Raw genomic sequence first — 15031 nt, 5'->3', positions numbered from 1 at the left:
TAATGTCCCCCATTTCATTATTTTATCCAATTTTTCCTTATTTTACTAATTTTTACTATTTACATACATTTTTGATTGTACAAGGTGACTCTACATAATTTTAAACGTAATCTCGATTTTTGTCACGCAATAGAAGCGCCACTAGGGAGTTGGTAGGGATTGTATTGTATACGTATAACCAGAGTACAGTTCCGAGTTCAAATCCCGGCCGGGTAGATTGGTGCGATCTAACCATTTAAAGTCTTGATCATCATCGCAGTATATCCTAATCGGGTCGAAACGATGTAAAATAACGATAAAAAAAAAATCGATGGATATATTGAATGTATTAATCAAAATGCGTATAATGGGCCGGCAGATTTACCCAATTGTTTAAATTAATAATCCACGTGTTTTATAATATGTATAATGTGTTGAGTGTTATTAACATATTCAGTTGATTTGTTTCAATTGATTCAGTTGATGTATGAAACGCCCAATATGTATGAAACATATTCACCGGCTATGTTGATATTTCAATTATGGTTTCAATCAATGTTTTGTGATTTTTTAGATCAATCAGGACGAAAATAGAAATGTAATTATTAATGTACGAATGGCCGTGTGTTTGAAAGAGGTGGATAACATTGATCTGAGAAAAAAAACGTCCGAGGAATTATAGTGACCGTTCCTTAAAGAATATGGACATTCTATCCGGTGGGAATAATAACGTTTCATTGAAACAGTACAAGACACGTGTCTTAACTGAGTGCATTCTCATTAATTTGTCACAACCTGAAGTGCTCGCGCAATTCCGTTCGGCACATTTAAATGTGCACCATTTGGAAATGTATAAGAAAAATAACTTCAATTCAGAAAGCTTCCTAGCGAACCGTTAGAAAACCTTCTGTAGAATTAATTTTATTGTAAAACATGGCGTATACTAGACATCAAGGGTCGTTCAACGTATGTTCTTGGTTATTTTGCCAAGAAAATATTGTAGTGATGTTAAGCAATTTATGGCGTTGTTTCGAGAGAATAAAAAAAGTCAAGATATTTATAATTTTTTGTAAATACGTTCTTCTATGTATTAAGAAATCACATGCAAAATTTCAGATAGCCTAGGAGAAGGACAATAACGGAAATAATTTCTGAAGTTGCTATTTATGTATGTAGTTGGATGAGGCATCGATAATTTCAGCAGTGTCCCCATGTTGCCGACAGGTCGATAATGTAGGGAAAACACTGAAATTATTGATGCCCCCTTTAACCTCATGCATAAATAGCAACTTCAGAAATTATTTCCGTTATTGTCCTTCTCCTAGGCTATCTGAAATTTTGCATGTGATATCTTAATACATAGAAGAACGTATTTCCATAAATTCCTTAAAGTATGCCCATTAAATCAACCCCGGGTAAGTACTCCTTGAAAGTAAAAGGAGTGTATCTTACATATTAATTTTTTTTATGCCCAAAGGGGGCATATTTTTCATTTATCTCTTTCATTTTATCTCTTGAGTACCCTGAACAATCGGAGGGATATTGTAAATGTTTTCTCATGATATAATCACTGAAAATGAGGGGGAGGCCCTAATCCGAATTTATGAGAGTCTAACTGCAGCTGAAAGCTTGGGAGTGATATCCCTATAAAAATGGTGATCAGGTACTACTCACGCCCCTTTCATTTTAGCGTTTCATCTCTTCCTTTCTCAATTTGCAATAAAAAAATTCAATGAACATGAAACCGTATGAAAGATGCTAATCGAGTAAAAAAATAATTCAATTCCATAGAAACATGTATGTATATTTCAAGTCTTTTAAAAACATGTATTAAATTTTTTCTTTTCTCCAGAATATTTTCTCCTTTCAGAACATCCAGCGTTGCCTTTTTACACCGCCATAAGCATTTCTAATACATAAATGCAATATTTCCGCGCACTCTCTCATAGGGGTGTGAATCCCTTCAAAAGCCAAAGTAGAGTATTGGTATTTGATTTGTTTTGTTTTTAATACAAGATGCTTTATTCGTTGGCGACAAGTGCAATCATGGTGAAGCGAACGTCATCAGGGTCTCTTGCCATGTATTCTCCGCAGACTTTCGTGGCAGTTTCCAACAGCTGATCTTTTGTTGTTGGTCCATAATTGATGGGGAATGGTTTTCTGCCATCTAAAACAAAAAGAAATTAACAAATAAATTCAATACAGGTATTCAACACAGGTAGAAGCGCCAAGGTGCTTCAAGTTGAGATTAACGATGTTTATCTACTTTCCGATAATCGACTGTTTCTAGATTCGAAGGAAATTTTGTAATTTCTCAGACTGATAGGAAAAAAAGAATCGAGCATTTCTGATGATTAAAAAAATTTAATGGCAGTAGCTTCGACGAAATGAAAAAAAAAACATTTTTTCTTTTTATAAACGGGCTGTCACGTATGAAAAAATCCTATGGAGAATTCGAACATTTCCTATAGGATTTTTCTGGTGGGATTTCCTATAGGATTCACTATAGGGTTTTCTATAGAAAGTAACACACAAAATTGAGACTCGAAAGCAATCGGTCACAAGGGTCAGGATTAGGGTCATAAATCTGATAGGAAATTCTATAGGGAATTCTATAGGAAATCCTATCAGAAAAATCCTATAGGAAATGTTCGAATTCTCCATAGGATTTCCTATAGGAAATACTATAGGATATCCTGTAGGAAATCCTATAGCATTTTTTCAAACGTGGTTGGAAGACTGATTTTCAAATTGTTAATTCATCTACTGGAAGACTCCAATGCGACGTATGAACCCAGTCTATACGTCAATTATTTTAATCTTAAGCAAATAATATTTCATATATTTTATCCGTTCGCGAAATATTGGCCGCCAATGTGACGTTTGAGGGTTTTGTAGGGGTTACTCAGACAACCCAAACCTATAGTGAAACCGATATACTATACTGGAAATCGATATGCTATAGACTGAAATCCATATACTATATACTGGAAAGGACACTGCAATGCCAGACTCGTAAACAGAAAGCGAGCCAGAGAGGAGTACATTTTGGGGGCCACCTCTCTCACTCCCTCGACGGTGCGCATGCGCGTAACGTGCCAAACGACACATGGTACAAGCGAGTTGAGAAGCTTAAGGAGATTCCACAATGAACCTAACGCAAGCTTGACGCGACGCTTGCAATTGTCAAAATAATCGAAAAACAGTTGAAAAATAGTTTTTAACAATTGTAAGCGTCGCTTTAACCCTGCGACGCGTTCGTTGTGAACTCTCCTTTAGGTTGAGTTATTCGCAGTGAATTGATATGTTAATAGTATATTTCGTAACGAGTGCAAAAAACATTTTTTCACGAGTTACGAACAATATTTTTCATCACAATGTGGCGGAAATTGGACTTTTACGTACGCGGGGCGTGCCGAAAAGTTCACTTTTCGTGAGACGACCCGGTAAACCGCGATTGTAACCTCGCTTCCCTCGGTTTGATCGCGGTTTACGGGCCTTCTGACGAAAAATTGCATTCATCACACGGTCCAGAAGTATTTTCTGACGAATGTGATTATAGGCCTCGCCTTCGGCTCGGCCTACAAAGCCACATTCGTCAGAAAATACTTTGTGGACCTTGTGATGAAAATAACTATTTCGTCACAGCGTGATGAAAAGATTGTTTTGATGCTAGAAGGATAAATAAATATTGGGACGTTCTATTTTTTCATCACAGTATTGGAAAGATCAAATAGAGATCAGAAACTCGAGGCATGTTCTTGAATTTGAGGAATTAATTCCTCTTGAAATAAAAGTTTATATCATTCAAATATCACCTTTCTGTTTCAGGAATTATATTGGACATACCGAAATTTGAAATTCCGAATACTGAGGACGGTACTGATTCAGAGGATTTCGATTTCCCGTCAGATTAATTGAATAAAGAATCTATTGAATAGTATATTCTTATGTATTTTTTCCGTGTCAATTTACTTGTAATAGAATTGTAAATACCCCATGTATCAGTATACATTGGGAAAGAATAAAATTTTCAACTTTCACATGTTATGGATTTGAATTTTAACAAAAATGACATATGCAACCAAAAAGAACTGAATGCCAATGCTAAATTCTATACGTTGTCCAAGGTAAGAGAATACTTTTGGAGCAGACGGTACAACAGAGACAGGTGGCCCCCAAAATCGACCCTTTCTCTCGGCGCGCTTCGGGCGGCTCAGTGCCCTTTCCAGTGTATAGTCGAACTGCAGAGATTGTACTCTTCGGTTCCTATTCCCCCACCATTACGTTGTATGGGAGGCCAAGTCTAGAATCTCTCCAGTACGACTATATAGTATATTTCAGTGATAGTGAACCCTCGGGTCGCCTAGTTGATCCTTCTGCTTCCGGCTGGCTCGTGCGATTAGAGTCTAACGGGAGTCCACTCACAACTTTGGGATATTATTGGGAGAAGCTCAATAAATGATCAATCCCGTTTGTTCATTGAAAGTCCTGCAATAAAAAATGGGCCTCCGTGAGATTTCTTTCCCGTGTGTAGTCACAAAAAAAATATATTTTGACTCACCGAAGCCCATCCAAAATGGCGTGGAATTTTAAAAAACCGACAAAACCGATTTTGCCCTTTAAAAGTGTAGAAAGTGAGTAGAAATGATAGGATTGTCTTGAAATTTATACAAAATGTTCAGAATACTAGAATCAATAAAGCTACGGACGGAAATTCGAATCCAATAATTTTTACATTTTAGATCAGCCAAAAATAGAAAAAAAACAAAATACGGAATAATCAAATTAGCCAATTTGCTTCTGGGACCAGTTCTCTTAGTTTTTTAGCTTGTATCTTCGAATATCTTAGGAACTATAGTATATGATCTCGCAGAATTCTAAATTGAAATCGATTAGTTAACAAATTCAATTTTTTTTTATTTTATGATTTTTTAGATTTTCAGCCGATCTAAAATCTAAAAATCATCAGATTCAAATATCCGTCTGTAGCTTTGTTGATTCTCGTGTTCGGAACATTGTGTATAAATTTCAAGACAATCCGATCATTTCTACTTACTTTCTACACTTTTAAAGGGGAAAATCTGTTTTTTCGGTTTTTTGAAATTCCCCATTTTGGATGGGCTTAGGTGAGTCAAAATATATTTTTTTTTGTCACTACACATGGGAAAGAAATCTCACAGAGGCCAATTTTTTATTGCAGGACTCAAATTTCAGCGGTGTCCCCCCTTAAAAGGGATAATATAATATAAATTTCAGTTTAATGTCTAGTGGGTGGATTAAAATTTTCATTCATATGAAAGAGATAACTCTGTCTATCAGTTGAAAAAAAAACAAAGTTTCCTTGAGTGTTTGCGTTTTTGGATAAGCATTCTTAGAATTCTCTAATAAAATTATTTCTCAATCGAAAATGTCTTGAGGTTTTTAAAAGCTACGAATCGACTCTCAAAGCAGAAAACCTTGGGAGATGGGTATCCTCATCCTCTTGCCAGCTCATTCCACATCCTCAATTCACAGACTCCACCTGGAGCCCTAACTATCTCACTCATAACCATAGTCTACACTCCAAAAGAATCACCGCCCAGCTAAGACTAGCCAATAAGTTCAATTGTTACTTCTACGTTGACGGAGGCAAGGTTCTTTTCAAGCCGAATAAAATATGTAATTTTGGTGATCTCCAAGATTCAGATACTATTGAATATTTCTTTTTTATCTGTCCAGTAACTCTAACTCTGCGCACATCTCTGTTCAATAACTTCCCTGATCTTGTTGATATGTCACTCAGTAATATCATCTTCAATGCTAATTATATTGAAACGAAAGCTATGTATAAATTCACTGTGAACTGTCTCTCAGTTAGACGTCAGATTGATAAATAAAATACATTAATACACAAGTTAACGGAACAAATGTACAAATGTAAAAACATTATACTACTATACTCTTATGCAATACTATGTAGCTCAAATTTCTCCCTGCGATGGTCCTATGTATCCCAAATGTAGAAATAAAATAATAATAATAATAATAATAATAATAATAATCGAAAATATCAGTCTGAAAACTTCGTGCAAATCTAAACAAAATCAGAAAACCCTTGCTACAAAGCTATAAAATTTGTATGTAGCTGAAAAAAATTACCATAGCAGAATCGCCTGATACGTTCTTCTGAAACTACTCATCATTGAAATAATTTCATATGCAAGTCGACGTGTTTTGTCTTACTATACCACTTCTACGAATAGATATTGATTAATAATTTTATTGTTCATAACACCTACCCAATTCATACAATGATCCGTCCTTCTCAACATATGCTACAAAATGATGATAAACCGGGGCATCCTCCTGTGGAGCTTGGGTCTGTCCCTCCTGTGCTAGTTGTTCATGCGCGTCAATGATTCCACTGGCAGTGTTTACTAACAATTCACCGCGCTCTGAGAAAGATAAATCTCTAGCTTTCTCCAGGAATGTTTTCAGTATACCATCTTGAAGATCAATCCTGACGAAGAAAATCATAAAACGAGAGTAAGAATATTTAGGGGAGAGTGGGGCAAAATGAAATAGCCGAAAAACAACTGTTTGATGCAATTCAAACAAAAAAAATTTATTTATTAACTTTTCTTTATTAACTTTTGTTTATTATTGGGAGTTTTGACGAGAATAATAATTTTCCATTCAGTAGAATGAAAAATTATGGAGAAATTTTAACAGGAGAAGATTTTGTCAATGAATTAATTAGAAAGAAAATGAAACAGCAAAATCCAAAGTCCAGAGGAAGTCCCAGGGGGAGACCCAGAAGGAGAAAAAAGAAAATGTGATGCTGCATTTCATCAGGATGTTCACCTGGAAGTTTTTACAAAACTCCCTGACCTTTCCCGGTCGAATTGATGAAATTCCCTGCCCATAGAAAACGTTTTTTTTTTATGAAAGAATGTTAAATTTATAGACTCTAAGGTAAAAAGCACAGTAGGACGCTTTAGTGAGCCACCGGTATTCCATTTTAAAGGCCATAGAGTGGGGATATTGAAATTCACCTTAAAGGGTTACAACAGTTGATAAACGAGGATCACCTGAGGTTGATAAGCAATGAGCAATGTATGGATCCATGCACATTAACTCCTTTACAGAACGAAATTGAAAGGCAGGCATCGGTAAAATAAAATTGTCTTTGATTGGCGAAAAGAACCATCAAATTAATTTTCGTCGTCATTTTCCATTTTCACCTTGAAAATTTTCCTTGGATCATAATTTTCATCCAATTCAGATTTTTTTTTCAATGTTCGTCAGACTTCAAAGAATAAGATTGAGTATTCGTTTTCCATTGCACAAAATGGATTGAGAAAAAATGAATCTTAGATTTAGTCTGTCCGCTCCACTCGATTTTTCAGACATTATGCAAGAGCAACCAAAGAAGAGTGTATTGAAAGAAACATTTTTTTCATCAGCTATTATCCATAATTTATGACGTAAAATGGGTACCTAATTTAATTTTCTAGAGTCTAACAAAAATTGCGGAACACAAAAATCTACATCAGATGGAAATTGCGTAATAAAGGAGGCATGGCTAAGGGAATTTCCAACTTTTAAATTTTAGCGAGGTCTCCCCTTAAGAGGTGATCACTCTGTCAACTTTTCAACAAAAATACGTACAGCGAAAAATTTGTCTAGAAAATTAGGATTCTAACATCTCTCTGGCGGACCAGGTTGAAACTCTCGTTGTTTTTGCAGTTTGTATATTGCTGGAAATGAGTATTTTTCAAATATTTCCACCATCTTGATGTGCAAAAATTCCTTTAAAAAGTAGAATACTGAATTTAGCATTTAAAAAACAGTGGGTTCCCAGTCTCATCACACGAGAAGATGTTAACATCCCACTTTTCTAAGTAAATGTGAGACAAAATTCCAGAACAATGTTTTTTGTCAACAGAAGAATTTCCAAAAATTTCGGTACTTGGAGAAAACAAGCTTCAAAGTTTAAAATTCTAGAAAGTTGTCGTAATTCCCTGACTTTTCCCTGACATTTCCAGACCAAATTCCCTGACAATTCCCGGTTTTACAGATTGCCCTGACAATTGGACAATTGGTTCAATCACGAAAAAAAATACACTCACGTATATAATATACTTGATATATATATCATGTATATAATATACTTTATTGGAGTATAAAATATACTTGATTTAAGTATATTATTCTTGATTCCAGTATATTTTACACTCAATTGGGGGATGAGTATTTCAATTCGGAGATGATTGTTTCGTATCAGGCCGGTTTATAGCAAGCCCTCTTGAGGCCCGGGTTTACTATTTTTCGAATGTTATCTGGATTTTTTTTATCTTTCGTAATGCAAAATTGTCAATTGGGTAGTACATCATGTAGAAATTCCCAAAAATTGTGATAGAATGATAAAAAAAAGGTAGAAAGAATTCTGAACTTTTTCAAAGAGCGTTTTTAATTGAGATTTAGAATGAGTTGAAAAACGTGGAAATTACAAATATCTGATTCGCTGTGGCAAATTATCTATTAGCTGTCATTTTCCATGGTGGATAACAAAACAATAATTCCTCATGGGAAGTAACAGCTAGATATCTCAATTTTCAAAACAGTGGTATGTAGTCATCTGCCATTTTCATGTGATAAAAGTGTGATTAAAAAATTTTCCAAAATATTACAATATTTCAAAGAGCCTTTTCCGTAATGAATATCTCTGTGCAGTGTAGGAAAAGATTTGCGAAATCAATCTTCCCCCTGAAAATTTCTGTAACATTTAAGGTGGGATTTTGCAAAGAGGGGAAGGGGGGGTTGTGAATTGAGAATTTACAACGAAAAAATTGAGCCGGTGAATTTTTTTAAAATATCTTCGAAACTGAAGGAAATATCGTATTTTTACTGAAAATTTGGAGTGGAGGAGGGTTGTACATCGAGAATTCAATAAAAGTTTTTCCAATTTTTCCCTTAGCTTCGCAGATATCGTTGAAAAACTCACCGACTCAATATTTTTGGTTGTGAATTCCCAATGCACACGCCCCCCCCCCTTACCGCTTTAAATTTTCAGAAAAAAACTCACCAAATTTCCCTCCCTCTCTTTGCAAAATCCCCTTCTTCACATCTGAAATTGAGTAACCGAAAACTATACTGGAATCAAGAATAATATACTAGAGTCAAGTATATTTTATACTCGAATCAAGAATAATATACTCGGTTTTGAGGCTTTCGCGGTCATTATTAATGACATTATTGGCTTCCGAATAGATGCCGCGTTTGGTTTCAGCATTGTGCCGAAGTTTTGCAAACATTGCAGTCTGCATCTTCAGGGCTATGAGCTCCGATTCTGAGCTCCGACGTCTGGGAGTTGTCCTTATATATTATCCCCTGTGACAGTGGGTGAAGGGGAGGGGGGCTGTTAGCCAATCGTATGTTTTTAATTAATCGGCTGGTCAGCCAATCATATGTTTTTTAATTGACCAGCTGATCAATAAAAACATACGATTGGCTGATCGCCCCCCTTCCCCTTCCCCCACCATCACAGGAGAAGACATATAAGGACAACCCCCAGACATCGGAGCTCAGAATCGGAGCTCATAACCCTGAAGATGCAGACTGCAATGTTTGCGAAACGTTGGCGCAATGCTGAAACCAAACGCGGCATCCATCCGGAAGCCGGATGGAATATTTTTTTTCGTGATCGTATGAAAAAAGAAAAGTGTAATCGCCCTAATCTAATCAATTGAACTATAGATGAAAGATTTCATATTACTTGAAAAGAGAATGGATAAAATTAATGAAAATTATTAATATTATCGTCTCGATATAAGAAATAGATGACAAATCTTCGGAGGTACCGAATGAAGAGAGAACACAGACTCAGCGATGACGAGCTCTTAGTTTGGCTGCTGGAGAGTCAGTGGACAAGCTGACTAGTAGACGTTGAGATCAAGATCTAACAGAAAAGTGGCATGTTTTTTTCTACCGAATAGAAAATTAATTTTCTCATCAGTACTCCCAATAACAAAAAAAGTTAAGCAAAAGTTGATAAAAAAATTTCTAACAAAATTTGCTTGAATTGCGTCAGAGTCGTTTTTCGACTGTTTCATTTTGCCCCACTCTCCCCTAATAATAATAAGTTGGTTCATTTTTAAATTGCTAAATTTTCTTCAGACTTTTTCCGTAGCCATTTCTGCTTGTTTGTTTAATCTCTCTACTAGCGAACGGGCGTTTCGCGCCTGTCGCTAGATTATATCATTTTACATCATTTTATTTGAATTATTTTTTTCCTCCATTTTTTTCTGTTAATCGAAAAAAAAACATTTTTTTTCATTTTCCTCCAAAAATGGATAAAATTCATTTTTTTCTTCAATAATAAATCGAGATTAATTTTTTATGATTTTCTATTTGTATATGAACTCATAAAAAGAAAATAAAAAAAATGCAAGGAGAAATCATTAAAAAGAAATTTTTTTTTCGATTTCTAAAAAATTTCAAAAACTATTTTTTTTTCAATAGCGAAAAAGTATCAGCATTTTCACTTTCTATGACCTCATTCCAATGGGAGGAAGTGAAAAAAAAGCAAAGAAACGTGATCTACAAGAGAACAAAATTTTCAATTTTTCGATGCCTCCGGAAAATTTTTAAATTCATATATTTTTTTAAATAATGGAAGAATATTCATGAATCCAGTTTCTATCCTCACATTTTGATAGAATACATCAAAAAAATACCAAACAATAAAAATCGGAGAGGAAAAATTTTATCGGATTATTATTATGTAATTCCTTGATCTAACGTGTATACTCACTGATCTTGGTTATTAGCAATTGCGTGCACTAGGGCAACAGTTCCACAGGCATTGGATACAGACTGCTCCATATGAAAGATATTTCGTGAAACTTCCTGGCCTTTTTCCTTGATTTTGGCTATTAATTCTGCTGTATATGCGGCAGCCTTATCGATAAATACAAGAATATTAATTGAATGACAGTGTCGGTTAAACTTGTAAATTCTGTTATGAAAATTGTACATTTTTTTGCTATTCTGTCTGTGAAACAATGTTTCACGAACGAATTTTTTAGAAAAAGCTAGCTCTGGTCGTGTTAAGAAAATTATTCAAATAAATGGCGTCATAAGAATAACCATTTCTAGGGGTATCATCACACGTTCCCTAAACACCCCTAAACTTTCAAACCCCTAGATACGATTGACAGATATTTCTGTTAGAAAATCTATTCAAGTGAATGGCGTCATCAAAATGACTATTTCTAGGGGTGTCATCACACGTCCCCTAAACACCTCTAAACTTTGAAACCCCTAGATCCGATTGAAGGGTATTCCCGTGTTAAGAAAATTGGCGAGGGGCTGGGTTGATGATTTTATTTTCAATTACATAAAACCACAAATTCGTCGATTCGCATCATGCAGTTTGAAAGCTTTATATTATCGTCTGTACATTTCCGATGCAGAAAATACACGATTTTACGCGACATTCTATTGCGGTTCGAAGGAAGACTCTCCTTGCTCGAAATTTCGATTTAAGGGTGACGGAAAGATGATTGCAAAAGATAGTGACAGACAGACTTCAAAATCTTGTTGTGGTCCAACTAAATTCAATTGACGCTAGGAACAGAATTTTAACAGGTAAAAGAGAACTTGCCACCAGCCCTCTCTTCAGCAAAATTTTCTTGGAAAAAAACTTGGCAACCTACGAAAGTCTGATTGCCAAGAAAATCAGAGAATTCGCAAAATCTGCCAAATCTGATGGAAAGCATATGAGGTACACCGCCAACCGTTTGACAATTGACAATCGTATGTTTATATGTATGTTTATTAAATCTTGTGTGTTTATTAAATTGTATGTTTATTTGGACGTTCCACTATCGAGGAACGTCCTTGGAAATTTGGCCGCTCGTCATTCTATCGCGAAAGCTAAAATGGCGACTGGCGCTACTCTACAAGGTCTTTCAGGTCTGGGGGTCAACTCCTGGAGTACTTTTGCTACTCTCTCCAATGCATTGGTTTCCTCAATTCTCCTTTATGCTGTCCCCTCCTGGGGCCTTTTACATAGTGAAGAACTTGAGAAAGCTCAATTATATTTCTTTAAGAAAGTATTAAAACTTCCGAGCTGTACTCCAGGATGGGCTCTCAGACTTGAAACCAATATCCCTGAGGTAAAATTCCAAGTCATGAAACTGTCCTGGGACTGGTTTTTGAAAATCTTCAAACTTGAAAAACCCTCGCTTCCCAAACTCTGTATCGAGAGACTGATGGCTCTGAGCAAAGGTCCTTTCTGCGATGTTTCCCTTAACTGGGCCTCCCAGATTAAGGAGTTACTTATGCTGACTAACCAGGTGGATCTTTGGGAAAGTCCTAGCATATTAGAATTTGAGTCGAAAACCGTAGAAATCTTTAATACCTATGAAACATTGCTCAAAAATGAAGATTTGTCTAGATGGGCCTCCTCCACTTCCTAGAAGCTTATTCCCCCCTTTTCATCCAACTCCTTGACCTGGAATGCTACCTACCTGCTTGAAAATCATACAATCCATACAAAATGTATCCTAGCCCAACCACGTCTAGCTAATAATTACAATTGTAATTTTTATACACAAAAAGCCAGAGTTACTTTCAACCCTTGTAAGATTTGTACTTATTGTGACCTTTCTGAAAACGATACCATTGAACACTTCTGTCTTAACTGCCCTACAACACAGAAACTACGAGAATCATTGTTCAAAAAATGCCCACATTTCATGAATCGTCCGTTAAGCTCCATCCTATTTCTCGGTAATTTTCTAGATAATAAAAACATCTGTGTATTTTTCCGAAACTATATAAACGTCAGACGATCTATAGATCTCAAAAATGTATCTCTGCGCTCTAGTAGATCTAATATCAGCTTTTGCATTTAAATGCATTCTGTTTCCTCACCTCGACCGATGTTTATATGTATTTAATTTCTTCTCTAAACTATGTATGCAGCTCCGAAATTACTATACTCGTTTGTCAAATTATCCACCATTTAAAACAGCCTTAAACATTTATGTATATTTTTTTCCCCTGCTATGGGGCTATGTATCCTTAAAGCAGAATAAAAATAATAATAGTAAAGAATCAATCTTTTTTTTGGACTGAGAATCTGCGTATACTACAAACAACTACAAACAATTGTCGACAGGAATCCGATATCACCTTGGCTGTGGCTATTAACCACCTATTAGTTGTGCTCCAAAAATTGACTGAACGCTTATTTGAATTCGGAATGAAAAATTTTCAAAACTACAATCAACTACAAACGATTGCAGATGAGAATCCCATGTCACTTGAGCTGCAACTATAAAATAGATCCTAACTGTCATTCACAAATGAATTAGACGCTTTTTTGAATTGCCATCGAAGAAATATCAAAACTACAAACAACTATGAACGATTGTCGATAAGAATTTTCTTTTTTCATCATAATTTTGTTCACCACCATCAACTACAAACGATTGCAGATAAGAATCCAATGTTATTCAACCTGTAACTGCAAAATAGTTCCTAATTGTCTTTTAAAAATGAATAAGATATTTTTTTTTGTGAATTCTTGTGATACTACAAAAAACTATAAATGAATGACATTGAGCATTTCATTTTTTCACTAAATGACTGTTTTTTTCGTCCTACGATGACATTAGCTTTTCCCAGTGTTCTCAACTAATCCATTCGATATTTAGCCCTGTTTCATTTATTCGCTTTTTCCATTTTCTTCGCCACTACAAACAACTACAAACGAATTCTTCCAACTATCTTATTTTGTTATGTCCTTGGTGCAAACTGATTACTCGATACTATTTCGTAAAATGAATTCCGTGCTTGGTTTTACTTGAAATGGTAATATTCAAATACTACAATCAACTACAAACGATCGCAAATAAGAATCCCCAATGTCATTGAAGCTGTAACTATAAAATAGTTCCTGTCTTTCAAAAATGGATTGGACCCTTATTTTTCAACTACAAACAAAAATAATTGAACTACAATCACGTGTAGGTCAAAATCTATCAGATTCCAAATTTTTGTTACAATTCGTGAAAGTCGGGTGCCAACTTCACACAGCTGATTGAGGTGCAAATGCGATTCTCACCAATAAAGGCAAAGAGGATAGACCTGAGTAGAGGCCCGGATCGGGGGGTTTGACTGACTCCAAAAATGTTAGTTGGTACCCCACGGGAAAGGCGGCGTCTCGGTCGAATTGTCGGTAAATGTGAGTCGGGTACGTGAGTAACTCGGCAGTAGCAGTCCCGCTGTGACAGGGACAGCTTCGGAGGGCAACTTTTGTCCTCCTTGTACTCAATGTTTACTTTATGTTTTTCAGTTGATTTATTCGCCGACTAATTAATATTAAGGGATGAAACAAAGACTGTTCAATGGAGAATTAAATTCGCCATCCATCAACCCCCGTTTCATCCCTTAATCTCTGCAATAAAAAAATTAATATTGCGATGAAAGTCACGGCGCTATAATAAACCCAATATTTTCTCGGCGCAGAGTGACTCCCCAATAATTCGCCCGCTAATTAAAAAATCGTCTCTCCCCTCCTAATTAACAATAAGGAATGAAACCAATGCTGTTCGATGGAGAATTAAATTCCCCATCCTTCAACCCCCGTTTCATTCCTTAATCTCTGTAATAAAAAAATAAAAACTGCGACGAAAGTCGCGGCGCTATGAAAAACCCAATGGTTTCTCGGCGCAGTGACTCCCGACAACTCGCCCGCTAATTAAAAAATCGTATCTCTGCTCCTAATTAACATTAAGGAATGAAACCAATGCTGTTCGATGCAGAATTAAATTTCCCATCTTTCAACCCCCGTTTCATTCCTTAATCTCTGTAATAAAAACATAAAAACTGCGACGAAATTCACGGCGCTATGAAAAACTCAATGGTTTCTCGGCGCAGAGCGCTTCCCCATTAATTCGCCCGCTAATTAAAAAATCGTCTCTCCCCTCCTAATTAACATTGAGGAATGAAACTAATGCTGTTCGGTGGAGAATTAAATTCCCCATCCATCAACCCG

The 15031-nt window shown here is 35.8% G+C and overlaps 1 protein-coding gene across 1 annotated transcript in view; it reads right to left on the bottom strand.

Moving 5' to 3' along the window:
• Positions 1 to 1762: 1762 nt before the first annotated feature.
• The window catches only part of LOC107048529 (ubiquitin carboxyl-terminal hydrolase isozyme L3), a 36094-nt gene continuing 22825 nt past the window's right edge, over positions 1763 to 15031 (bottom strand). Inside the window, exons 4-6 of the mRNA XM_015271732.1 lie at positions 10778 to 10923; positions 6261 to 6481; positions 1763 to 2146 (exon numbers count right to left, since the gene is read on the bottom strand). Of these exons, the coding sequence (XP_015127218.1) occupies positions 2001 to 2146; positions 6261 to 6481; positions 10778 to 10923 (513 nt within the window). The 3' untranslated portion in view covers positions 1763 to 2000. The remainder of the gene's footprint in view (positions 2147 to 6260; positions 6482 to 10777; positions 10924 to 15031) is intronic.

The sequence above is a fragment of the Diachasma alloeum genome, unplaced genomic scaffold, assembly GCF_001412515.2.
Source record: "Diachasma alloeum isolate Michigan unplaced genomic scaffold, Dall2.0 Dall_scaffold_00194, whole genome shotgun sequence".
NCBI lineage: Eukaryota > Metazoa > Arthropoda > Insecta > Hymenoptera > Braconidae > Diachasma > Diachasma alloeum.
Note: the sequence above shows the minus strand (reverse complement) of the source record. Positions and strands in the feature narration are given on the sequence as shown.